The sequence below is a fragment of the Cherax quadricarinatus genome, chromosome 80, assembly GCF_038502225.1.
Source record: "Cherax quadricarinatus isolate ZL_2023a chromosome 80, ASM3850222v1, whole genome shotgun sequence".
In the NCBI taxonomy this organism is placed as follows: domain Eukaryota; kingdom Metazoa; phylum Arthropoda; class Malacostraca; order Decapoda; family Parastacidae; genus Cherax; species Cherax quadricarinatus.
This window is the reverse complement of record NC_091371.1, coordinates 16,205,031-16,232,415: the sequence shown is the minus strand read 5'-3', so window position 1 is coordinate 16,232,415 and position 27,385 is coordinate 16,205,031. Positions and strand designations below refer to the sequence as shown.

The 27,385-nt window shown below is 50.5% G+C and overlaps 1 protein-coding gene across 1 annotated transcript; it reads right to left on the bottom strand.

Moving 5' to 3' along the window:
- Positions 1–1,428: 1,428 nt before the first annotated feature.
- On the bottom strand, positions 1,429–23,589 carry LOC128702438 (carbohydrate sulfotransferase 11-like). The gene is made up of 8 exons (XM_070102237.1): positions 23,497–23,589; positions 17,215–17,421; positions 9,087–9,230; positions 8,200–8,321; positions 7,017–7,130; positions 3,584–3,823; positions 1,782–1,878; positions 1,429–1,580 (listed from the first exon to the last, which is right to left on the bottom strand). The coding sequence occupies exons 1-8, from the start codon at positions 23,587–23,589 to the stop codon at positions 1,467–1,469; spliced, it is 1,131 nt and encodes a 376-aa protein (XP_069958338.1). The 3' UTR covers positions 1,429–1,466.
- Between the last annotated feature and the right edge of the window lie 3,796 nt (positions 23,590–27,385).

Below are 27,385 nucleotides of genomic sequence, written 5' to 3'. Positions count from 1 at the left end.
CAATATATGTACTTGCACACAAGTAATGTTACTATTGAGGAAGTGGTAATATTCTTCTGATCATTATCAAGTGTAGTAACCATATTGACATGTACATTCTATTTAAGAGTTCTCTTGTGTGAAGGAAAGTTTCTGACATTGATATTTAATAGATATTTATGAATATCTAAAGTATTTAAGCTTTTAAATAAAAAGAAACTTGAAAAGACTGAGTAACTATTATTTGTGCCTTACATTTCTAAGTTTGGAACCATACCTTTTCATTCTTTGAAGTGTTGTTACGGAGTGCACTAACCTGGCTAAACATTAAGATTTGAACCGTAACACACCGTGAGTCATCCTAACAGAGGACCAGTTACTGGTATGATAGGACCAGTTACTGGTATGAGACATAACTGGCATAAGTTACAACTTATAAATAACACTCAGTAGTGAGGTAAACAAAGATATAGAAAAAGTAGCCACGAGGCTGTGATATTGCAACTGTTGCAAGTTGTGAGGGAGGGAGGGAGGGGAGGTAAGATCATGAGGGAGAGTGAGGGAGAGGTAAGATCGTGAGGGAGAGGTAAGATCATGAGGGAGAGGTAAGATCATGAGGGAGAGGTAAGATCATGAGGGAGAGGGAGGGGAGGTAAGATCATGAGGGAGAGGGAGGTAAGATCATGAGGGAGAGGGAGGTAAGATCATGAGGGAGAGAGGGGAGGTAAGATCATGAGGGAGAGAGGGGAGGTAAGATCATGAGGGAGAGAGGGGAGGTAAGATCATGAGGGAGAGAGGGGAGGTAAGATCATGAGGGAGAGAGGGGAGGTAAGATCATGAGGGAGAGAGGGGAGGTAAGATCATGAGGGAGAGAGGGGAGGTAAGATCATGAGGGAGAGAGGGGAGGTAAGATCATGAGGGAGAGAGGGGAGGTAAGATCATGAGGGAGAGAGGGGAGGTAAGATCATGAGGGAGAGAGGGGAGGTAAGATCATGAGGGAGAGAGGGGAGGTAAGATCATGAGGGAGAGAGGGGAGGTAAGATCATGAGGGAGAGAGGGGAGGTAAGATCATGAGGGAGAGAGGGGAGGTAAGATCATGAGGGAGAGAGGGGAGGTAAGATCATGAGGGAGAGAGGGGAGGTAAGATCATGAGGGAGAGAGGGGAGGTAAGATCATGAGGGAGAGAGGGGAGGTAAGATCATGAGGGAGAGAGGGGAGGTAAGATCATGAGGGAGAGAGGGGAGGCAAGATCATGAGGGAGAGAGGGGAGGCAAGATCATGAGGGAGAGAGGGGAGGCAAGATCATGAGGGAGAGAGGGGAGGCAAGATCATGAGGGAGAGAGGGGAGGCAAGATCATGAGGGAGAGAGGGGAGGCAAGATCATGAGGGAGAGAGGGGAGGTAAGATCATGAGGGAGAGAGGGGAGGTAAGATCATGAGGGAGGTAAGATCATGAGGGAGTGAGGGAGGGAGGGAGGGGAGGTAAGATCATGAGGGAGAGTGAGGGAGGGAGGGGAGGTAAGGCTGTACATCATAACCAAACATCAAAAAGTCAACTTGGTATCGCTGGTACAACTTCATCGTCAGTGTCTCAGGAACTGTCTGTAAAATACACAAAAATAAATAATATATATATATATATATATATATATATATATATATATATATATATATATATAATTTTAATCGAAGGTTTATAAAACAGGAAGAAAGTGTGTATTTCGAGGAGAATATTGTGTTGGCTTCTGTGTCGCTGTTATATTGTTTACCACAAGAAAACAGGAATGTTCTTGTGTAAGTTACCTGGAAGAGGCGGAGTGCAGCCTCCTCGGAGGTGGTGGACAGGTGGTTCATCCACAGGTGGTCACTCACACCCAGACGGTACTTGTGCACCATGTACCTGCACCACAATATTACTTTAATACATACACACACACACACATAGACACACACACACATACACATACACACACACACACACAATGACGTGAAATTGATGAAGAATTAAATCGGACGAGGATGAGGCAGGACTGCAAAGAGACCTGGACAGGCTGGACGTGTGGTCCAGTAACTGGCTTCTCGAATTCAATCCAGCCAAATGCAAAGTCATGAAGATTGGGGAGGGGCAAAGAAGACCGCAGACAGAGTATACGCTAGGTGGACAAAGACTACAGACCTCACTCGGGGAGAAAGACCTTGGGGTGGCCATAACACCGAGCACATCACCGGAGGCACACATCAACCAAATAACCGCTGCAGCATACGGGCGCCTGGCAAACCTGAGAATAGCGTTCCGATACCTTAATAAGGAATCGTTCAAGACACTGTACACTGTATGTTAGGCCCATACTGGAGTATGCAGCACCAGTCTGGAACCCACACCTGGTCAAGCACGTCAAGAAGTTAGAGAAAGTACAAAGGTTTGCAACAAGGCTAGTCCCAGAGCTCAAGGGAATGTCGTACGAGGAAAGGTTAAGGGAAATCGGACTGACGACACTGGAGGACAGAAGGGTCAGGGGAGACATGATAACGACATACAAGATACTGCGGGGAATAGACAAGGTGGACAGAGATAGGATGTTCCAGAGAGGGGACACAGGGACAAGGGGTCACAACTGGAAGCTGAAGACTCAGACGGGTCACAGGGACGTTAGGAAGTATTTCTTCAGTCATAGTTGTCAGCAAGTGGAATAGCCTAGCAAGTGAAGTAGTGGAGGCAGGAACCATACATAGTTTTAAGAAGAGGTATGACAAAGCTCAGGAAGCAGAGAGAGAGAGGATCCAGTAGCGATCAGTGAAGAGGCGGGGCCAGGAGCTGAGTCTCGACCCCTGCAACCACAATTAGGCGAGTACAATTAGGTGAGTACACACACACGCACACGCACACGCACACGCACACGCACACGCGCACGCACGCACTTGATAAAGCACGTCAAGAAACTAGAGAAAGTACAAAGGTTTGCGACAAGGTTAGTTCCAGAGCTAAGGGAAAGATTAAGGGAAATCGGCCTGACGACACTGGAGGACAGGAGGGTCAGGGGAGACATGATAACGACATATAAAATACTGCGTGGAATAGACAAGGTGGACAAAGACAGGATGTTCCAGGGAGGGGACACAAACAAGAGGCCACAATTGGAAGTTGAAGACACAAATGAGTCAGAGATAGTAGGAAGTATTTCTTCAGTCATAGTTGTAAGGCAGTGGAATAGCCTAGAAAATGACGTAGTGGAGGCAGGAACCATACACAGTTTTAACACGAGGTTTGATAAAGCTCATGGAGCGGGGAGAGAGAGGGCCTAGTAGCAACCGGTGAAGAGGCGGGGCCAGGAGCTAGGACTCGACCCCTGTAACCACAAATAGGTGAGTACAAATAGGCGAGTACACATACACACACACATACACACACACACGTAACTTAACTTAAACTACCAAACCCAACTTAACCTAACTTTCTGATATACTCTGTTAGGTATGATTTTTGGTAATACACATTATTATTATATTATTATTGCTATTATTGCTATTATTATTATTATTATTATTATTTAATGCTAGATGAACCACAGGTTACGGATACCTATCATCCAGTAAGCAACTGTTACCTTGTATCTTCGGTCATTGTCTCCATGGTACCAATTACATTGTAGTGGATATCACAGACAGCGCAGTTAGCGTAGTAATGACGCCAGTGACGGTCCGTTATATAGGCTTTCTTGTTCCTGATGACGCCTCGGGCGGGTATGGTCTCCACCAGGTACTGTACGAACTCCTTGAAGCTCGGCTGTCGGGTAGTGAGCGGTGAATTGTCGGGACGATACTTGTTGACGATGTGACGACACAGGCTGTGAGGGAGTGTTTCAATGAATGACTTTACCTTGGGACTCCCATTCTGTGGGTGGTAGTCACCCCCATATCCCTCCTGTAGGTGGTAGTCACCCCATACTTATACTATGGGTGGTAGTCACCCCGTACTCATTCTATGGGTGACCGTCAGATTTTAGTTATGTCGTCCGAGCGGCTATAGTTTATTACACTCCACATTCATCCTGAACGTTAGCGCGTAGAAAAACAGAATCACGTAAGTTACGACAGGTCTGCATCGCATCTTCATTAAGATTTTGTAGGCACCTGGGCTACAGGTACTGTGAGGTCCCTGGGCTACAGGTACTGTGAAGTCCCTGGGCTACAGGTGCTGTGAGGTCCCTGGGCTACAGGTACTGTGAGGTCCCTGGGCTACAGGTACTGTGAGGCCCCTGGGCTACAGGTGCTGTGAGGCCCCTGGGCTACAGGTAGTGAGGCTCCTGGGGTACAGGTACTGTGAGGTCCCTGGGGTACAGGTACTGTGAGGCCCCTGGGCTACAGGTACCGTGAGGACCCTGGACTACAGGTACTGTGAGGCCCCTGGTCTACAGGTACTGTGAGGCCCCTAGGTTACAGGTACTGAGACCCCTCGGTTACAGGTACTGTGAGGTCCCTGGTCTACAGGTACTGTGAGGCCCCTGGGCTACAGGTACTGTGAGGTCCCTGGGCTACAGGTACTGTGAGGCCCCTGGACTACAGGTACTGTGAGGCCCTTGGGCTACAGGTACTGTAAGGCCCCTGGGCTACAGGTACTGTGAGGCCCCTGGACTACAGGTACTGTGAGGCCCCTGGGCTACAGGTACTGTGAGGCACCTGCACTATAGGTACTGTGAGGCCCCTGGGCTACAGGTACTGTGAGGCCTCTGGGCTACAGGTACTGTGAGGCCCCTGGGCTACAGGTACTGTGAGGCCCCTGGGCTACAGGTGCAGTGAGGCCCCTGGGCTACAGGTACTGTGAGGCCCCTAGACTACAGGTACTGTGAGGCCCCTGGACTACAGGTACCGAGGCCCCTGGGCTACAGGTACTGTGAGGCCCCTGGGCTCCAGGTACTGAGGCCCCTGGGCTACAGGTACTGTGAGGCCTCTGGACCACAGGTACTGTGAGGCCCCTGGACTACAGATACTGTGAGGCCCCTGGGCTACAGTTACTGTGAGGCCCCTGGACTACAGGTACTGTGAGGCCCCTGGACTACAGGTACTGAGGCCCCTGGGCTACAGGTGCTGTGAGGTCCCTGGTCTACAGGTACTGTGAGGCCCCTGAGGTACAGGTACTGTGAGGTCCCTGGTCTACAGGTGCTGTGAGGCCCCTGGGCTACAGGTGCTGTGAGGTCCCTGGTCTACAGGCGCTGTGAGGCCCCTGAGCTACAGGTACTGTGAGGTCCCTGGGCTACAGGTGCTGTGAGGTCCCTGGGCTACAGGTGCTGTGAGGTCTCTTGGCTACAGGTGCTGTGAGGTCCCTGGGCTACAGGTGCTGTGAGGTCCCTGGGTTACAGGTGCTGTGAGGTCCCTGGGCTACAGGTACTGTGAGGCCCCTGGACTACAGGTACTGTGAGGCCCCTGGACTACAGGTACTGTGAGGCCCCTGGGCTACAGGTACTGTGAGGCCCCTGGGCTACAGGTACTGTGAGGCCCCTGGACTACAGGTACTGTGAGGCCTCTGGGCTACAGGTACTGTGAGGCCCCTGGGTTACAGGTACTGTGAGGCCCCTGGGTTACAGGTACTGTGAGGCCCCTGGGCTACAGGTACTGTGAGCCCCCTGGGCTACAGGTACTGTGAGGCCCCTGGGCTACAGGTACTGTGAGGCCCCTGGACTACAGGTACTGTGAGGCCCCTCGGCTACAGGTACTGAGGCCCCTGGACTACAGGTACTGAGAGGCCCCTGGACTACAGGTACTGTGAGGCCCCTGGACTACAGGTACTGAGAGGCCCCTGGACTACAGGTACTGTGAGGCCCCTGGACTACAGGTACTGTGAGGCCCCTGGGCTACAGGTACTGTGAGGCCCCTCGGCTACAGGTACTGTGAGGCCCCTGGACTACAGGTACTGTGAGGCCCCTGGGCTACAGGCACTGTGAGGCCCCTTGGCTACAGGCACTGTGAGGCCCCTGGGCTACAGGCACTGTGAGGCCCCTGGGCTACAGGCACTGTGAGGTCCCTGGGCTACAGGTACTGTGAGACCCCTGGGCTACAGGTATTGTGAGGCCCCTGGGCTACAGGCACTGTGAGGCCCCTGGGCTACAGGCACTGTGAGGCCCCTGGGTTACAGGCACTGTGAGGCCCCTGGGTTACAGGTACTGTGAGGCCCCTGGGCTACAGGCACTGTGAGGCCCCTGGGCTACAGGCACTGTGAGGCCCCTGGGCTACAGGCACTGTGAGGCCCCTGGGCTACAGGCACTGTGAGGCCCCTGGGCTACAGGCACTGTGAGGCCCCTGGGCTACAGGCACTGTGAGGCCCCTGGGCTACAGGCACTGTGAGGCCCCTGGGCTACAGGCACTGTGAGGCCCCTGGGCTACAGGCACTGTGAGGCCCCTGGGCTACAGGCACTGTGAGGCCCACTGGGTATAATTGCATCTCAAACTTGTACAAAGATTACGAACCTGAGACTGTCCATGAGTTTAATGATAATTTAGCTACAATACACCCTTTTTGTTTTACACTGAGTCAGGTTGGTAGCGCACTCAGTTCACACACTGAGGACCGTGGTTCGATCCCCGGTGCGGGTGGAAACAATGAGGGCGTTTTTCTTTAAGACACCTACTATCCCTGTTCACCTAGCAGTCAGTAGGTATTTTGATGTTAGTGGTCTGGTGTGGGTCGCATCCTGGAAAGAAAACTGACCTAATTTGCCCATAATGCTCAGCATAACAAGGGGCTTTCTATAAAGTAGTATGTCATTGATGTCAGCTAGACCTATATACCTTGTACTTGTAGAAATAAATTATTATTATTATTATTATTATTATTATTATATAAAGCAGCCAGACACGTGTGTTCTTACTGGTGCAATCACCGTAAATGTTAGACAAACTGAAACAATAAAAACAACTGAGACTGTGTACGAGTCGCTGGCCAGAAGCTTCGTTAATTAAACCATCACCTTGATAATAATTATGCTTCTGGCGAGCGAAACGTATCACTATAAATGTCTCTTTAGTTGAGAACCCGATACGTACTTGGCAAACTTGCCCGTGGCAACCTTGTCGATGTAGGCTGAGACGAGACGAGCGAACGGGTGTCGAACCAGCATCACCTTATCAAACTTGCCCATGAGAGCTAGCGCCTTGTTGCTGAGGGCAAGACGGTAGAAAATGGCAGCAATTATCTTAATCGTTTTACGATTACAGATCCCCCAGTGGATTGTCCAGTAAGTGGCCTTACTACCTTCACTAGACTGTGGAAGTTATCATTACTATCACCAGTGCTATTAGGTGCATCACCAGTGCTATTAGGTACATCACCAGTCCTATTAGGTACATCACCAGTGCTATTAGGTACATCATCAGTCCTATTAGGTACATCACCAGTGGTATTAGGTACACCACCAGTCCTATTAGGTACACCACCAGTCCTATTAGGTACATCACCAGTCCTATTAGGTACATCACCAGTCCTATTAGGTACATCACCAGTCCTATTAGATACATCACCAGTCCTATTAGGTACATCACCAGTGCTATTAGGTACATCACCAGTGCTATTAGGTACATCACCAGTGCTATTAGGTTGATAGTTTTATTCTAGCCTAACAACATTTGTTAAAATTGTTCACAGATCGAGTCTCATACCCCTATTATTTGGTAACATACCCACATTATTTGGTACCCATACCCCCAAGGGGTATGGATACCCCTGGTTCAGAACCCCTGCTCTACAATGATGCTAGATTAGGTAAGGTAAGGTTTATCAGGAAGCAGTACAAGTGTTTCCTGACGCGGGTCTTAGTCGTATGATGACCCACAACTGGAGCTTTTGGTCGTCTGACTGAGGCCTTCCACTGGCTTACCCCTCCACCTCTTTAAAAGTTATGGTTATACTATAGGGTATTTCACTCGTAGGAGGCCCCGAGTTAGTGGTTCTGTGCCAACTCGGGACCTCCTACGAGTGCAACCTTCTACAATGATGATACGCTTCACACTGACATTAAATTAACTAATATGAAGTGCACTGCTATGTGCACTTGGTTTAGGCCTATCCCAGATGAAGATAGGCCTTAGACCAATCTAGACTTCCAAACTTAAACATTTAAACTTGCCAAGGACGTGGGAACAATGTTCACAATTCGTTCTTATGTTCTTCAAGCTAGCTACTCTCACCCTGGGACATAACGACGATAATTATAAATACAAAACAGCTCACCTTGCTCGCCGGAAGGGTGGTTTAAGGAGTGCCTGAGCCGTGTAGTGCCAGTTGGAGGCGTTGTTCAGGTGCCCGGGGAATGCCGCCTCCATCATGTACTTGGTCCATGTTGTGGTGCCTACCTGTGCCATCAGTGGTATGTACCTCAGTGCTGACACTCCTATTATTAATATTACCATCACTTATTCCTAATATTACTGTCACTATTTCTAATACATGTATTACTATCAGTGCTACTACTAATATTAATATTACTGCTATTACTAGTCCTCCTGTTATTATTATTGCTTTTATTGTTGCTTCTTATGTTACTATTGCTACTATTGTTCTGTTACTACTGCAACTATTTTAGTTACACTCACTGTTACTAGTACTGTTGTTGTAACTGTTGTTATTACTACAACTAGTTTCCTTATCGGATTTAGGCAAAGAAAACAGCATGACTTGGCTGGTAAATACTATGTTATTAGTCTGTCTCTCTCTCACCCACACACACACACACACACACACACACACACACACACACACACACACACACACACACACACACACACACACACAAAATGCTTCTCCAAGATTAAAGTTGAGAGTTTTAATTTACTTCAGTGTTATTAACCCAGAATAACCAGTCATTGCCTTATTTTTGTCGGTGTCTTTTCAAAGATCCACAACAGTCGACTGACCCCTAAGAATATATTTGCTAAGTGAACACAAACTTGCCCTGGCCCACGAGTCTCAAACCTGAGACTCGGTCACCTTGAAAGACTGACCTTTCCAGGTGAGACAGGGTGGTTCTCAATCCCTGGAACTTATTCTACACCCCTTCGTTGGATCAAACCTGATTACCTAGCCTTCCCCAGATGCAGCGCGATTCCTTCGTGTCTCACCTTGGCGTTGAAACACATGATCATCTTGTGGGAGGTGAGCCATCGAAGTCTGTGTAAGGGCGCAGCAGTCACTGAGCCGTATGACACCCGTCCTGCCAACTTGTCGCACACTTGCTTCACGCGAGCTGTCCTCTTCTTATACACCTGGTACCCGTCCACACCCCACGGAACACGTACTTATGATTATACTGTATATATATTTCTTTGATGAGGAATCAGACACATGTGCAACATCTGGGTATCTCTATCTGTAGACGTTTCGCCCTCCAGTAGCTTTATCAATACAAATTCAAGGCCTTCAGCCTTTAATTAGGTTTGTGACTACGGTTCTCTTCTCCATCTCTAAGGCTGAGGGACTCATTACCTCCTCTTTTGTATATACTTTGACAGTCTTCCCATTATAACCTTGTATTAATAGTCACTGGATGGCGAAACGTCTACACATAAAGATACCCAGATGTTGCACATGTTTAATTCTTCATTTTGCCGACATTGCATACCATTCATATACATATATTGCCCTAATGTTACTGTGCTGTCAGCCTGAGTGAACAGTGACATGGCCGACGTCAGTGGACGGAGGATCGAACCTCCACCACGCCTTGCACCGCAAAACCCACACGGGTTAAGCACATGAGGAATATTTATACACACAACAATAACGTAGCTGCGGAAATACTATAATGTTCAGAGATGATTAATAAGAATTAGACTAAGATGCTGAAGATAAGTGGGAATAACAACACAGATAACCCGGACATAGGAGAGAAAACCTCACCACGACGTTTCGGTCACACTAAAATAAAAGTCGGACCGAAACGTCGTTGTAAGTTTCTCTTATGTGCGGGTTATTTGTGTATTGTTCCAGTCACGGTATTGTTCCTGTTTGTTCCAAGTGAGGGTAAGGTATAGAAATGGTGTGTTTGTTGAATGTATGTGAGAGTGTTGGATAGGAGTGGAGGCAAGTGGTTTTTATGACTTGACGTGCTGTTGGAGTGTCAGCAACGTGACATTTATGAAGGGATTCAGGGCAACCGGTTAGCCGGACTCGAGTCCTGGAGGCGGCAAGAACAGTGCTTGCACTGTGAAAGAGGGGTGGAGATATGTTGGAGCTTTGAACTGGACTCTTCTAGCAAGGCAGTGATGGAGTGAGTGATGATGGAAGTGTTTTTTTCTTCTCATTTTGGTCAACCTGCCTCGGTGGGAGAGGGTCGGCTTGTTAAAAAAAAATTAATGAAAAAAGAGATGGTACCTAAAGATTGGCAAAGAACGTATTTATGGTTTTTTTTTAAGGAGAGAGAGTTTGTAGAACGAAAATCAGGGGCGCCATAAATACGCTAAGAGGCAACACAGTAAGTGTCAGGGGCACAAGACTGTTCAACTGCCTCCCAGTATACATAAGTGGGATTACCAACAGACCCCTGACTGCCTTCAAGAAGGCGCTGGACAGGCACCTAAAGTCAGTACCTGACCAGCCGGGCTGTGGGTCGTACGTCGGTTTGTGCAGCAGTAACAGCCTGGTTGATCAAACCCTGATCCACCGCGAGGCCTGGTCATGGGACGGGGCCGTGGGGGGCGTTGACCCCCGAAACCCCCTCCAGGTATACTCCAGGTAACATACTAGGAGAAGTCTATGAGAGAAGTGCCACTGAAAGAGTTAAGGGGAAGAGAATGATGACTGCTGAGGGAGAATGTTGTGTTAAGAACGAGAGAAATATTAGACAGAAGTATTTATATGACAGTAAGAAGCTATAGACGATGGAAGTAGTTATTGATACCAATAATAATAATAATAATAATAATAATAATAATAATAATATCTTTATTTCTACAAGTACATGTACAAGGTATACAGACCATAGCTGCTTGTTATGCTGAGCATTTCGGGCAAATTAGGTTAATTTTGTCCCAGGATGCGACCCACACCAGTCAACTAACACTCAGGTACCTACTGACTGCTAGGTGAACTTGCTAATGTTTTCACCCGTACCGGGGATGGACCCCCAGACCTCAGTGCTCACCTAATTGTGGTTGCAGGGGTCGAGACTCAGCTCCTGGCCCCGCCTCTTAATTGATCGCTACTAGGTCCTCTCTCTCCGCTTCCAGAACTTTGTCATACCTCGTCTTAACAAGAGAGTGAGTGAGTGAGTGAGTGAGTGAGTGAGTGAGTGAGTGAGTGAGTGAGTGAGTGAGTGAGTGTGTGTGTGTGTGTGTGTGTGTGTGTGTGTGAGTGTGTGTGTGTGTGTGTGTGTGTGTGTGTGTGTGTGTACTCACCTAGTTGAGGTTGCAGGGGTCGAGTCCAAGCTCCTGGTCCCGCCTCTTCACTGGTCGCTACTAGGTCACTCTCCCTGAACAGTGAGTTTTATCATACCTCTGCTTAAAGCTATGTATGGATTCTGCCTCCACTACATCGCTTCCCAAACTATTCCACTTCCTGACTACTCTGTGGCTGAAGAAATACTTCCTAACATCCCTGTGATTCATCTGTGTCTTCAGCTTCCAACTGTGTCCCCTTGTTGCTGTGTCCCATCTCTGGAACATCCTGTCTTTGTCCACCTTGTCAATTCCTCTCAGTATTTTGTATGTCGTTATCATGTCCCCCCTATCTCTCCTGTCCTCCAGAGTCGTCAGGTTGATTTCCCTTAACCTCTCCTCGTAGGACATACCTCTTAGCTCTGGGACTAGTCTTGTTGCAAACCTTTGCACTTTCTCTAGTTTCTTTACGTGCTTGGCTAGGTGTGGGTTCCAAACTGGTGCCGCATACTCCAATATGAGCCTAATGTACACGGTGTACAGGGTCCTGAACGATTCCTTATTAAGATGTCGGAATGCTGTTCTGAGGTTTGCTAGGCGCCCATATGCTGCAGCAGTTATTTGGTTGATGTGCGCTTCAGGAGATGTGCCTGGTGTTATACTCACCCCAAGATCTTTTTCCTTGAGTGAGGTTTGTAGTCTCTGGCCCCCCTAGACTGTACTCCGTCTGCGGTCTTCTTTGCCCTTCCCCAATCTTCATGACTTTGCACTTGGTGGGGTCGAACTCCAGGAGCCAATTGCTGGACCAGGTCTGCAGCCTGTCCAAATCCCTTTGTAGTTCTGCCTGGTCTTCGATCGAATGAATTCTTCTCATCAACTTCGTCATCTGCAAACAGGGACACCTCGGAGTCTATTCCTTCCGTCATGTCATTCACAAATACCAGAAACAGCACTGGTCCTAGGACTGACCCCTGTGGGACCCCGCTGGTCACAGGTGCCCACTCTGACACCTCGCCACGTACCATGACTCGCTGCTGTCTTCCTGATAGTAGCGAGTCATGGTACGAGGCGTGTGTGTGTGTGTGTGTGTGTGTGTGTGTGTGTGTGTGTGTGTGTGTGTGTGTGAATGCTATGTACATATAATTATACTGTTAAATGCAACCACTGCATGATATTAAAATTAATACGTAATAGCAATATGAATTTCGAAAAATGGTGTAGTGATAACGACGAGATGTGGAACGAGACACTTCTTCCTTCTTTCAACCCACCGACCGACCGTATCCCACCGAGGCGGAGTGGCCACCGAGGCGGAGTGGCCCACCGAGGCAGGGTGGCACACAGAAGGCAGGGTGGCCCACCGAGGCAGGGTGGCCCACCGAGGCAGGGTGGCCCACCGAGGCAGGGTGGCCCACCGAGGCAGGGTGGCACACCGAGGCAGGGTGGCCCACGGAGGCAGGGTGGCCCACGGAGGCAGGGTGGCCTACCGAGGCAGGGTGGCCCACCGAGGCAGGGTGGCCCACCGAGGCAGGGTGGACCACCGAGGCAGGGTGGCCCACCGAGGCAGGGTGGAGCACCGAGGCAGGGTGGAGCACCGAGGCAGGGTGGAGCACCGAGGCAGGGTGGAGCACCGAGGCAGGGTGGAGCACCGAGGCAGGGTGGAGCACCGAGGCAGGGTGGAGCACCGAGGCAGGGGGTGGAGCACCGAGGCAGGGTGGAGCACCGAGGCAGGGTGGAGCACCGAGGCAGGGTGGAGCACCGAGGCAGGGTGGAGCACCGAGGCAGGGTGGAGCACCGAGGCAGGGTGGAGCACCGAGGCAGGGTGGAGCACCGAGGCAGGGTGGAGCACCGAGGCAGGGTGGAGCACCGAGGCCGGGGGGAGCGAGGCAGGGTGGAGCACCGAGGCAGGGTGGAGCACCGAGGCAGGGTGGAGCACCGAGGCAGGGTGGAGCACCGAGGCAGGGTGGAGCACCGAGGCAGGGTGGAGCACCGAGGCAGGGTGGAGCACCGAGGCAGGGTGGAGCACCGAGGCAGGGTGGAGCACCGAGGCAGGGTGGAGCACCGAGGCAGGGTGGAGCACCGAGGCAGGGTGGAGCACCGAGGCAGGGTGGAGCACCGAGGCTGGTTGGAGCACCGAGGCAGGGTGGAGCACCGAGGCAGGGTGGAGCACCGAGGCAGGGTGGAGCACCGAGGCAGGGTGGAGCACCGAGGCAGGGTGGAGCACCGAGGCAGGGTGGAGCACCGAGGCAGGGTGGAGCACCGAGGCAGGGGGGAGCACCGAGGCAGGGTGGAGCACCGAGGCAGGGTGGAGCACCGAGGCAGGGTGGAGCACCGAGGCAGGGTGGAGCACCGAGGCAGGGTGGAGCACCGAGGCAGGGTGGAGCACCGAGGCAGGGTGGAGCACCGAGGCAGGGTGGAGCACCGAGGCAGGGTGGAGCACCGAGGCAGGGTGGAGCACCGAGGCAGGGTGGAGAGGCAGGGTGGAGCACCGAGGCAGGGTGGAGCCGAGGCAGGGTGGAGCACCGAGGCAGGGTGGAGCACCGAGGCAGGGTGGAGAGGCACCGAGGCAGGGTGGAGCACCGAGGCAGGGTGGAGCACCGACCGATGCAGGGTGGAGCACCGAGGCAGGGTGGAGCACCGAGGCAGGGTGGAGCACCGAGGCAGGGTGGAGCACCGAGGCAGGGTGGAGCACCGAGGCAGGGTGGAGCACCGAGGCAGGGTGGAGCACCGAGGCAGGGTGGAGCACCGAGGCAGGGTGGAGCACCGAGGCAGGGTGGAGCACCGAGGCAGGGTGGAGCACCGAGGCAGGGTGGAGCACCGAGGCAGGGTGGAGCACCGAGGCAGGGTGGAGCACCGAGGCAGGGTGGAGCACCGAGGCAGGGTGGAGCACCGAGGCAGGGTGGAGCACCGAGGCAGGGTGGAGCACCGAGGCAGGGTGGAGCACCGAGGCAGGGTGGAGCACCGAGGCAGGGTGGAGCACCGAGGCAGGGTGGAGCACCGAGGCAGGGTGGAGCACCGAGGCAGGGTGGAGCACCGAGGCAGGGTGGAGCACCGAGGCAGGGTGGAGCACCGAGGCAGGGTGGAGCACCGAGGCAGGGTGGAGCACCGAGGCAGGGTGGAGCACCGAGGCAGGGTGGAGCACCGAGGCAGGGTGGAGCACCGAGGCAGGGTGGAGCACCGAGGCAGGGTGGAGCACCGAGGCAGGGTGGAGCACCGAGGCAGGGTGGAGCACCGAGGCAGGGTGGAGCACCGAGGCAGGGTGGAGCACCGAGGCAGGGTGGAGCACCGAGGCAGGGTGGAGCACCGAGGCAGGGTGGAGCACCGAGGCAGGGTGGAGCACCGAGGCAGGGTGGAGCACCGAGGCAGGGTGGAGCACCGACAGGGTGGAGCGAGGCAGGGTGGAGCACCGAGGCAGGGTGGAGCACCGAGGCAGGGTGGAGCACCGAGGCAGGGTGGAGCACCGAGGCAGGGTGGAGCACCGAGGCAGGGTGGACCGAGGCACCGAGGCAGGGTGGAGCACCGAGGCAGGGTGGAGCACCGAGGCAGGGTGGAGCACCGAGGCAGGGTGGAGCACCGAGGCAGGGTGGAGCACCGAGGCAGGGTGGAGCACCGAGGCAGGGTGGAGCACCGAGGCAGGGTGGAGCACCGAGGCAGGGTGGAGCACCGAGGCAGGGTGGAGCACCGAGGCAGGGTGGAGCACCGAGGCAGGGTGGAGCACCGAGGCAGGGTGGAGCACCGAGGCAGGGTGGAGCACCGAGGCAGGGTGGGGCACAGAGGCAGGGTGGAGCACCGAGGCAGGGTGGAGCACCGAGGCAGGGTGGAGCACCGAGGCAGGGTGGAGCACCGAGGCAGGGTGGAGCACCGAGGCAGGGTGGAGCACCGAGGCAGGGTGGAGCACCGAGGCAGGGTGGAGCACCGAGGCAGGGTGGAGCACCGAGGCAGGGTGGAGCACCGAGGCAGGGTGGACCACCGAGGCAGGGTGGACCACCGAGGCAGGGTGGACCACCGAGGCAGGGTGGAGCACCGAGGCAGGGTGGAGCACCGAGGCAGGGTGGAGCACCGAGGCAGGGTGGAGCACCGAGGCAGGGTGGAGCACCGAGGCAGGGTGGAGCACCGAGGCAGGGTGGACCACCGAGGCAGGGTGGCGCACCGAGGCAGGGTGGAGCACCGAGGCAGGGTGGAGCACCGAGGCAGGGTGGAGCACCGAGGCAGGGTGGAGCACCGAGGCAGGGTGGAGCACCGAGGCAGGGTGGCGCACCGAGGCAGGGTGGAGCACCGAGGCAGGGTGGCGCACCGAGGCAGGGTGGCGCACCGAGGCAGGGTGGAGCACCGAGGCAGGGTGGACCACCGAGGCAGGGTGGAGCACCGAGGCAGGGTGGAGCACCGAGGCAGGGTGGAGCACCGAGGCAGGGTGGAGCACCGAGGCAGGGTGGAGCACCGAGGCAGGGTGGAGCACCGAGGCAGGGTGGAGCACCGAGGCAGGGTGGAGCACCGAGGCAGGGTGGAGCACCGAGGCAGGGTGGAGCACCGAGGCAGGGTGGAGCACCGAGGCAGGGTGGAGCACCGAGGCAGGGTGGAGCACCGAGGCAGGGTGGAGCACCGAGGCAGGGTGGAGCACCGAGGCAGGGTGGAGCACCGAGGCAGGGTGGACCACCGAGGCAGGGTGGAGCACCGAGGCAGGGTGGAGCACCGAGGCAGGGTGGAGCACCGAGGCAGGGTGGACCACCGAGGCAGGGTGGACCACCGAGGCAGGGTGGAGCACCGAGGCAGGGTGGAGCACCGAGGCAGGGTGGACCACCGAGGCAGGGTGGCGCACCGAGGCAGGGTGGAGCACCGAGGCAGGGTGGACCACCGAGGCAGGGTGGACCACCGAGGCAGGGTGGAGCACCGAGGCAGGGTGGAGCACCGAGGCAGGGTGGACCACCGAGGCAGGGTGGAGCACCGAGGCAGGGTGGAGCACCGAGGCAGGGTGGAGCACCGAGGCAGGGTGGAGCACCGAGGCAGGGTGGAGCACCGAGGCAGGGTGGAGCACCGAGGCAGGGTGGAGCACCGAGGCAGGGTGGAGCACCGAGGCAGGGTGGAGCACCGAGGCAGGGTGGAGCACCGAGGCAGGGTGGAGCACCGAGGCAGGGTGGAGCACCGAGGCAGGGTGGCGCACCGAGGCAGGGTGGAGCACCGAGGCAGGGTGGAGCACCGAGGCAGGGTGGAGCACCGAGGCAGGGTGGAGCACCGAGGCAGGGTGGAGCACCGAGGCAGGGTGGAGCACCGAGGCAGGGTGGAGCACCGAGGCAGGGTGGAGCACCGAGGCAGGGTGGAGCACCGAGGCAGGGTGGACCACCGAGGCAGGGTGGAGCACCGAGGCAGGGTGGACCACCGAGGCAGGGTGGACCACCGAGGCAGGGTGGAGCACCGAGGCAGGGTGGACCACCGAGGCAGGGTGGAGCACCGAGGCAGGGTGGAGCACCGAGGCAGGGTGGACCACCGAGGCAGGGTGGAGCACCGAGGCAGGGTGGACCACCGAGGCAGGGTGGACCACCGAGGCAGGGTGGAGCACCGAGGCAGGGTGGACCACCGAGGCAGGGTCGCCGAGAAATAAAAACGAAAGTTTCACCTTTTACATTTAGTAACATATACAGAAGAGGTTACTATCCCCTTGCTCCCGGCATTTTAATCTCTCTTACGACACGCATGACTTACGGAGGAAGAATTCTAATCCACTTCCCCAAAACGCTCAGGTGCAAGTCATGTTAATATTTTATTGTGGCAACGTTTCGCTCTCCATGAGCTTTGCCAGGCTGTTAATGGCTTGTAAACAAGTCTCTTTTACCACGCAAAATAAATAACAAAAGAAATTAACAAATTCAGGGTTATTTACCTCCTCTCTCTCCTCGATAAATTTCTCATCTACGATAATATTTGTCCAGTGTTGATGGTCCGTTGATGTCACATATTTTGCTGTAATTATAGTGTTCCGAGGTGAGTGAGGAAGTGTTAAGACTCCGGTGTTTGTGGTTATATAAGCTTTAAGTTCATCCCGAGTCTGTAGATCCTCTTGAAGTGTCTCTCCTCCAATGTATACATCCTGAGTAAAGAAAACCAGAGTCAAAATAAGGTGTTGGGAGCAGTTTCAGAATTAAATTCTATGTTGTTTTATGCTCGATCGATTGTTGTGATGTTTATAGTTTTGTGTTGTTATCCTGGGCTCTGAAAAGCGCGTTGTTATTGTTACTCTGTCTTTGGTTACACCCTACAATCATAACAGTGTTAAGGTTATCATCACTCACTAAATCGTAATAACATAATTGTAAATATACCAGGGAATAGGTGGGGTAGATTATTATTATTACAATCAAAAAGAAGCGCTAAGCCACAAGGGCTATACAGCTAGGTGGGGTAGAACCCATGGCGAGTGAGTCGTACAACTTCAGGTCAGTGCGTAAACCACTTGACCAGCTGGCTACAATATGATACATCCAATTATGTATATTTATACACCATAGGGGAGGGGGGGTTGACATGAGCCTCCACTGTGACCACAAATGCAAGTTTTTACGGATGATTCTCCCACTAGCGTGGCCGTGACGAACTCTAGATCAAGTCCCCTCAAAGCCGTCACCATGACCATGCAGAAACAAGCCGAGATATATACAGAGAAAGATCACAATCAGCAGGATTCGAACCCCCATCTGGAGGCTATCCACGAGTGTGGCTCAGCTTCCTACGTGACACTTCAGACCACTCAGCTACCTAGTGTTTTGAGTCATCTGTAGTGAAGTGGTGTAAGGCGTCAGGGTGGGAGCTCAGCACTGTTTACCACACCAGTGTTCAGTGATCTTGATAAAGTCATAAAAATCAAGGTAACACCATAATATGGTTGCCAGCAAGCGTCCCTTGGAACCAAACTGCTGAGATTTCATATTCATTTCTGCAACTTTGAAAGCTCCCAATGTGTTGATTGCAATATGAAAGACCTAGAGCTATTATTCAACTCTCCCTGTGATTGTTTTGCATCTTGTATCGCTTGTTTGCTTTCTTGCATTCATATATATATATATATATATATATATATATATATATATATATATATATATATATATATATATATATATATATATATATATATATATATATATATATATATATCGTGCTGAATAGGCAGAACTTGCGATCTTGGCTTAAATAGCAACGCTCATCTTGCCACATAGGACAAGTGAAAATTTGTGTATGCAATAATTTCGCCAAAATCATTCAGAATCTAACGAAAAAAATATATTTCACTGTGTTTGTTTAGTATTAAATTATTGTAAACAAAGTGAAAATTTGTGTATGCAATAATTTCGCCAAAATCATTCAGAATCTAACGAAAAAAATATATTTCACTGTGTTTGTTTAGTATTAAATTATTGTAAACAAATCTAAAATATATTTAGTTGGGTTAGGCTAAAATAAGTTGTTCTTGTTATAATAAGGTTAGGTAAATTTTCTAAGATTCTTTTGGTGCAAAATTATAAATTTTTACATCAGCATTAATGAAAAAAATATATCTATAAACGTATAAGAGAAAATTTGAGAAAGGACTTAATTTTAAATGAGTTCTTGCTAATTGACCAGTTTTACATATTCGGCACGACATATATATATATATATATATATATATATATATATATATATATATATATATATATATATATATATATATATATATATATATATATATATATATATATAATATATATATATATATATACATATGACTACATATATTTAATTTTGCACTATTTAATGGTACACCTGTGGTATTAAGGGAGTGAAGAGATGCATGGGTGATATATGATGTTTGAAGGCCATTAACTACACGAGGGTCATTAAGGCTGTTTGTCACCTGTACACCGCCAGTCAAGAGCACATTAGTGATTAAAATACTGATTAAATTAATCTCTTTACGCATTTACATTGAGAGATACACGCCTCTCAGTGTACATACACTGAGAGATACACGCCTCTCAGTGTACATACACTGAGAGATACACGCCTCTCAGTGTACATACACTGAGAGATACACACCTCTCAGTGTACATACACTGAGAGATACACACCTCTCAGTGTACATACACTGAGAGATACACACCTCTCAGTGTACATACACTGAGAGATACACGCCTCTCAGTGTACATACACTGAGAGATACACACCTCTCAGTGTACATACACTGAGAGATACACGCCTCTCAGTGTACATACACTGAGAGATACACACCTCTCAGTGTACATACACTGAGAGATACACACCTCTCAGTGTACACTGAGAGATACACACCTCTCAGTGTATATACACTGAGAGATACACACCTCTCAGTGTATATACACTGAGAGATACACGCCTCTCAGTGTACATACACTGAGAGATACACACCTCTCAGTGTACACTGAGAGATACACACCTCTCAGTGTATATACACTGAGAGATACACACCTCTCAGTGTACATACACTGAGAGATACACGCCTCTCAGTGTATATACACTGAGAGATACACACCTCTCAGTGTATATACACTGAGAGATACACATCTCTCAGTGTACATACACTGAGAGATACACGCCTCTCAGTGTACATACACTGAGAGATACACATCTCTCAGTGTACATACACTGAGAGATACACATCTCTCAGTGTACATACACTGAGAGATACACGCCTCTCAGTGTACATACACAGAGATACACATCTCTCAGTGTACATACACTGAGAGATACACATCTCTCAGTGTACATACACTGAGAGATACACATCTCTCAGTGTACATACACTGAGAGATACACATCTCTCAGTGTACATACACTGAGAGATACACGCCTCTCAGTGTACATACACTGAGAGATACACATCTCTCAGTGTACATACACTGAGAGATACACATCTCTCAGTGTACATACACTGAGAGATACACATCTCTCAGTGTACATACACTGAGAGATACACGCCTCTCAGTGTACATACACTGAGAGATACACATCTCTCAGTGTACATACACTGAGAGATACACATCTCTCAGTGTACATACACTGAGAGATACACATCTCTCAGTGTACATACACTGAGAGATACACGCCTCTCAGTGTACATACACTGAGAGATACACATCTCTCAGTGTACATACACTGAGAGATACACATCTCTCAGTGTACATACACTGAGAGATACACGCCTCTCAGTGTACATACACTGAGAGATACACATCTCTGTGTACATACACTGAAAGATACACACCTCTCAGTGTACATACACTGAGATACACACCTCTCAGTGTACATACACCGAGAGATACACATCTCTCAGTGTACATACACCGAGAGATACACACCTCTCAGTGTACATACACTGAGAGATACACACCTCTCAGTGTATGTACACTGAGAGATACACACCTCTCAGTGTACATACACTGAGAGATACACACCTCTCAGTGTACATACACTGAGAGATACACATCTCTGTGTACATACACTGAGAGATACACATCTCTCAGTGTACATACACTGAGAGATACACATCTCTCAGTGTACATACACTGAGAGATACACATCTCTCAGTGTACATACACTGAGAGATACACACCTCTCAGTGTACATACACTGAGAGATACACACCTCTCAGTGTACATACACTGAGAGATACACACCTCTCAGTGTACATACACTGAGAGATACACACCTCTCAGTGTACATACACTGAGAGATACACACCTCTCAGTGTACATACACTGAGAGATACACACCTCTCAGTGTACATACACTGAGAGATACACACCTCTCAGTGTACATATACTGAGAGATACACACCTCTCAGTGTACATACACTGAGATACACATCTATCAGTGTACATACACTGAGAGATATATCAACAGGAAGAGTAGATATACAGATGGACGGAGGAGAGACAAGAACCGGGTACTCACCCCCACCAGAATGACGATCATCACAACCATGATGAGAACTAAGAAATTCTTCAGTAACCGCTTAAACTGTCTCATCTTGCTGTAGTTATTATTATTATTATTATTATTATTATTATTATTATTATTATTAGTAGTAGTAGTAGTAGTATTAGTAGTAGTAGTAGTAGTAGGTGTTAAATATCAGCAGGTGCTACCATGTAACATAGTAGCAATTACTACCAGGTAACGTAGCAGGTACTACCAGGTAACGTAGCAGGTACCACCAGGTAACGTAGCAGCAGCCGGTACCACCAGGTAACGTAGCAGCAGCCAGTACCACCATGTAATGTAGCAGCCAGTACCACCAGGTAACGTAACAGCAGGTACCACCAGGTAACGTAGCAGCAGGTAGCACCAGGTAACGTAACAGCAGGTACCACCAGGTAACGTAGCAGCAGGTACCACCAGGTAAGGTAGTAGCCAGTACCACCAGGTAACGTAGCAGCAAGCACCACCAGGTAACGTAGCAGTAGGTACCACCAGGTAACGTAGCAGCAGGTACTACCAGGCAACGTAGCAGCAGGTAGCACCAGGTAACGTAGCAGCAGGTAGCACCAGGTAACGTAGCAGCAAGTAGCACCAAGTAACGTAGCAGCAAGTAGCACCAGGTAACGTAGCAGCAGGTAGCACCATGTAGCACCAGGTTACGTAGCAGCAGGTAGCACCAGGTAACGTAGCAGCAGGTAGCACCAGGTTACGTAGCAGCAGGTAGCACCAGGTAACGTAGCAGCAGGTAGCACCAGGTAACGTAGCAGCAGGTAGCACCAGGTAACGTAGCAGCAGGTAGCACCAGGTTACGTAGCAGCAGGTAGCACCAGGTAACGTAGCAGCAGGTAGCACCAGGTAACGTAGCAGCAGGTAGCACCAGGTTACGTAGCAGCAGCCAGTACCACCATGTAATGTAGCAGCCAGTACCACCAGGTAACGTAACAGCAGGTACCACCAGGTAACGTAGCAGCAGGTACCACCAGGTAAGGTAGTAGCCAGTACCACCAGGTAACGTAGCAGCAAGCACCACCAGGTAACGTAGCAGCAGGTACCACCAGGTTACGTAGCAGCAGGTAGCACCAGGTAACGTAGCAGCAGGTAGCACCAGTGGTCACTGACTGAGGTTCAGTGTACATGTGTGGTGCAGGTGGCAAGTGTTGACTTGCTAATGAGTTTTCACAGACACCAGGTGAGGGAGAGCTCTCGATCTGGGGAGTTAGAGATGGAAGCCTTTTTCACCTTCCTCGGATCAAATATGATTACCTTATCTCCCGGGCCACTATATGACTCCTAGGGGTTTATTGCTCACCCGAAGAAGTTAACATAATTTGTATGGTGTTTGTGTGTGTGTGTGTGTGTGTGCACTCACCTGTATGTATTTACCTATATGTGGTTGCAGGGGTCGATTCACAGCTCCTGACCCCGTCTTTTCGCTGGTCGCTACTAGGTCCACTCCCTCCCTATTTCTTAAACGATGTATGGATCCTGCCTCCACTACATCATCTCCAGATTGTTCCACTTCCTGACAACTCTATGACTGAAGAAATACTTAGTAACATCCCGTGACTCATCTGAGTTCTCAACTTCCAGTTGTGACCCCTTGTTGCTGTGTCCCATCTCTGAAACATTCTGTCTTGTCAGTTCCTCTCAGTAGTATTTTATACGTCGTTATCATGTCGTCCCTGTCCATCGTGTCCTCCAGTGCCGTCAGGCTGATTTCCCTTAACCTCTCCTCGTAGGACATACTCATTAACTCCGGGGCTAGTCTTGTTACAAACCTTTCCGCTTTCTCTAATTTCTTGACGTGTTTGCCCAGGTGTGGATTCTATGCTGGTGCTGCATACTCCAATATGGGCCTGACGTACACGGTGTACAGTGCCGTGAATGACTCCTTACTTTGATGTCTAAGCGTTATTCTTAGGTTTGCCAGGCGCCCATATTCTGCAGCAGTTATTCTGTTGATATGCGCCTCAGATGTGCTCGGTATGTTGCTCACCCCAATATTTTTTTCCTGAGTGAATTTTGCAGCTTTTGACTTCATATGCTGTACTCCGTCTGCAGTCTTCTTTGTCCTCCCCCCAAACTTCATGACTTTACACTTGCTGTGGTTAAACTCTAGGAGCCATTTGCTGGACCAAGCTTGCAGCCTGTCCAGATCCCCTTGTAGACTTACCTGATCCTCGTCCACCTGCATTCTCATCATTAGATTTACATCGTCTGCCAACAGGGACACCTTTGAATCTATCCCGGACCTAGAACTGGCCATTGTGGCACCCCACTGAACACATGCACCCACTCTGACACCTCATCACGTACCAACTCTCGTAGTTTCCTTCCTATCAGGTATTCCATGATTCACTGCAGTACTTGGCTCAACTATTCCTGCCTACTCTAGCTTTTCAACCAGTCTCTTCTGTGGTACTGTATCGAAAGCCTTCTTACAGTCCAAGAAGATGCAGTCTACCCATCCCTCTTTCTCTTGTCTTACTTTACTGTAGAACTCCAGGAGGTTTGTGATGCAGGACTTTCCTTCTCTATAGGATCCCTGTTAGAACTGTTCACACTATATAGTCATCTGCTTCTCTGACTAGTCCTCCCATCTCCTCAAACCACCATTGGTTCTGATGAGCAGTGCAGCTTTTCCTCTTCCTCCTCTGTCCCACCCTGTCTTTCCTCAAGATCTAATATCCAGATGGGAAGGTCGCATCTGTCATCACCCCTGTTAGCCATGTCTCTATGAGTGCTATGATGTCCAAGGATGCCTCAGCGATTCTTTCCTGCCACTCGTCACTCTTATTTGTTATTCCAGCAATGCTGGTATACCATTCCTTCAGCTTTCTTTCCAGAGCTGTATTCAAGGGGGTGGGAGGAGTTGGTGCCGACTGAGGGTGTGGTAGGCAGGGCTGGATATAATTTTAGGGTGGTGTGGTGGTATTAGTGCTGCAGGGAGGGGGAATGAGGGTGTGGAGTGAGGTTTAATTCTGGCTATTGTATTTGGTTGATGTGGGTTAGCAGTGGTTGAAAGGATGCTGTGGGTGGTTCTGTAGGCAGTTGTGTTTGTTGTTCTTCCCGAGGCTGTGCTCCCCTGTGTCAGTACCTGCTCTGTTCCCCCTTCCTGCCTCTGGTGCCTTCTTATTCTCTCCGCAGGATCTTGTTTCGTACCATTTCTGTCTTGAATGTTAGTCTGACTGGGCAGTTATTTTCCCTCGAGTACCACCCAAGTCTCTGAAAGTTTGTCAGTTGGGTCACGTCCTCTCCTGTTACTGAGATGATGCTCTCAATCTTTTTTATTTCCCCCTGTCTTCTTTCGTCATAGGTCTTCCCTTCTGCCTCATGGAGTCCATGAATAATAAGCGACCTCCCCTCTCCTCTTCCCATTTCATTTCCCTCCATATCTCTTGGTCGGATGTGTCTTCTTGGATGTGTGTGTGTGTACTCACCTAACTGTACACATCTAATTATGGTTGCAGGGGCCGAGACTCAGCTCCTGGCCCCACCTCTTCACTGATCGCTACTGGAACCTCTCTCTGCTTCCTGAGCTTTGTCATACCTCTTCTTAAAACAATGTATGGTTCCTGCCTCCACTACTTCACTTCCTAGGCTATTCCACTTGCTGACAACTCTATGACTGAAAAAATACTTCCTAACGTCCCTGTGACTCGTCTGAGTCTTCAGCTTCCAGTTGTGACCCCTTGTCCCTGTGTCCCCTCTCTGGAACATCCTATCTCTGTCCACCTTGTCTATTCCCCGCAGTATCTTGTATGTCGTTATCATGTCTCCCCTGACCCTTCTGTCCTCCAGTGTCGTCAGTCCGATTTCCCTTAACCTTTCCTCGCACGACATTCCCATGAGCTCTGGGACTAGCCTTGTTGCAAACCTTTATACTTTCTCTAACTTCTTGACGTGCTTGACCAGGTGTGGGTTCCAGACTGGTGCTGCATACTCCAGTATGGGCCTAACATACACAGTGTACAGTGTCTTGAACGATTCCTTATTAAGGTATCGGAACGCTATTCTCAGGTTTGCCAGGCGCCCGTATGCTGCAGCGGTTATTTGGTTGATGTGTGCCTCAAGTGATGTGCTCGGTGTTATGGTCACCCCAAGGTCTTTCTCCCTGAGTGAGGTCTGTAGTCTTTGTCCACCTAGCCTATACTCTGTCTGCGGTCTTCTTTGCCCCTCCCCAATCTTCATGACTTTGCATTTGGCTGGATTGAATTCGAGAAGCCAGTTGCTGGACCACATGTCCAGCCTGTCCAGGTCTCTTTGCAGTCCTGCCTCATCCTCGTCCGATTTAATTCTTCTCATCAACTTCACGTCATCTGCGAACAGGGACACTTCAGAGTCTATTCCTTCCATCATGTCGTTCACATATATCAAAAATAGCACTGGTCCTAGAACTGACCCTTGTGGGACCCCGCTCATAACAGGCGCCCACTGTGATACCTCTTCACGTACCATGACTCGTTGCTGCCTCCCTGTCAGGTATTCCCTTATCCATTGCAGTGCCCTCCCTTTTACGTGCGCCTGATCCTCGAGCTTCTGCACTAGTCTCTTGTGGGGAACTGTGTCAAAGGCCTTCCTGCAGTCTAGGAAAACGCAATCTACCCACCCCTCTCTCTCGTGTCTTACTTCTGTTACCTTGTCATAAAACTCCAGGAGGTTTGTGATACAAGATTTGCCTTCCATGAACCCATGCTGGTTTTCATTTATAATCTTGTTCCTTTCCAGGTGTTCGACCACTCTCCTCCTGATAATCTTCTCCATGACTCTGCACACAATACATGTCAGAGACACAGGTCTGTAGTTTAGTGCCTCGTTTCTGTTTCCTTTCTTAAATATGGGGACTACATTAGCTGTCTTCCATTTCTCAGGTAGTTGCCCAGTTTCAAGGGATGTGTTGAAGATTGTGGTTAGAGGCACGCACAGCATCTCTGCTTCTTCTCCAAGGACCCATGGGAAGATGTCCGGTCCCATCGCCTTTGAGGTGTCAAGGTCACTTGAGAACTTCTTCACCTCCTCCTCAGTTGTTCGTATGTCATCCAACACTTGTTGGTATATTCCCTCTTGATGTTCCCTTCTGTGCTGTCTTCCCACAGCCCTTCCTGTCTCTACTGTAAAAACTTCCTAAAATCTCCTGTTCAGCTCCTCACATACCTCCTGATCATTTCTTGTGAGTTCTCCACCTTCTGTCCTTAATCTGATCACCTGGTCTTTGACTGTTGTCTTCCTCCTGATGTGGCTATACAACAGTTTCGGGTCAGTCTTGATTCTCGATGCTATGTCATTTTCATTCTGTCGCTGGGCCTCCCTCCTTACCTGTGCGTACTCATTCCTGGCTCTGCGACTGATCTCCCTATTTTCGTGTGTTCTCTGCCTTCTGTACTTTTTCCATTCTCTATTGCACTTTGTTTTTGCCTCCTTACACCGTCGGGTAAACCAGGGGCTCGTTCTGGTCTTCCCGTTGTTACTGTTGCCCTTGGGAATAAACCTTTCCACTGCCTCCTTGCATTTTGTTGTTACATATTCCATCATTTCATTTACTGGCTTTCCTGCCAGTTCTCTGTCCCACTGGACCTCCCGCATGAAGTTCTTCAACCCTATGTAGTCCCCTCTTTTATAGTCAGGCTTTTCCCATTCAACTCCTGTTATTCTCTCCACTTGCAGCTCTACTATGTATTCAAAGCACAGAACCACGTGGTCGCTAGCTCCTAGGGGACTCTCATACTTGATGTCCTCAATATCTGAGCTGCCCAGGGTGAACACAAGGTCCAATCTTGCTGGTTCATCCTCCCCTCTCACTCTGGTAGTGTCCTTAACATGTTGGTGCATGAGGTTTTCCAGCACCACGTCCAACATCCTGGCTCTCCATGTTTTGGGACCCCCATGTGGCTCCAGGTTTTCCCAGTCAATCTCCCTGTGGTTGAAATCCCCCATAACCAGCAACTTTGCTCTGCTGGAGTGAGCTCTTCTTGCCACCTCAGCAAGTGTGTCCACCATTGCTCTGTTGCTCTCTTCATATTCCTCTCTTGGCCTCCTGCAGTTCTGTGGTGGATTATACATCA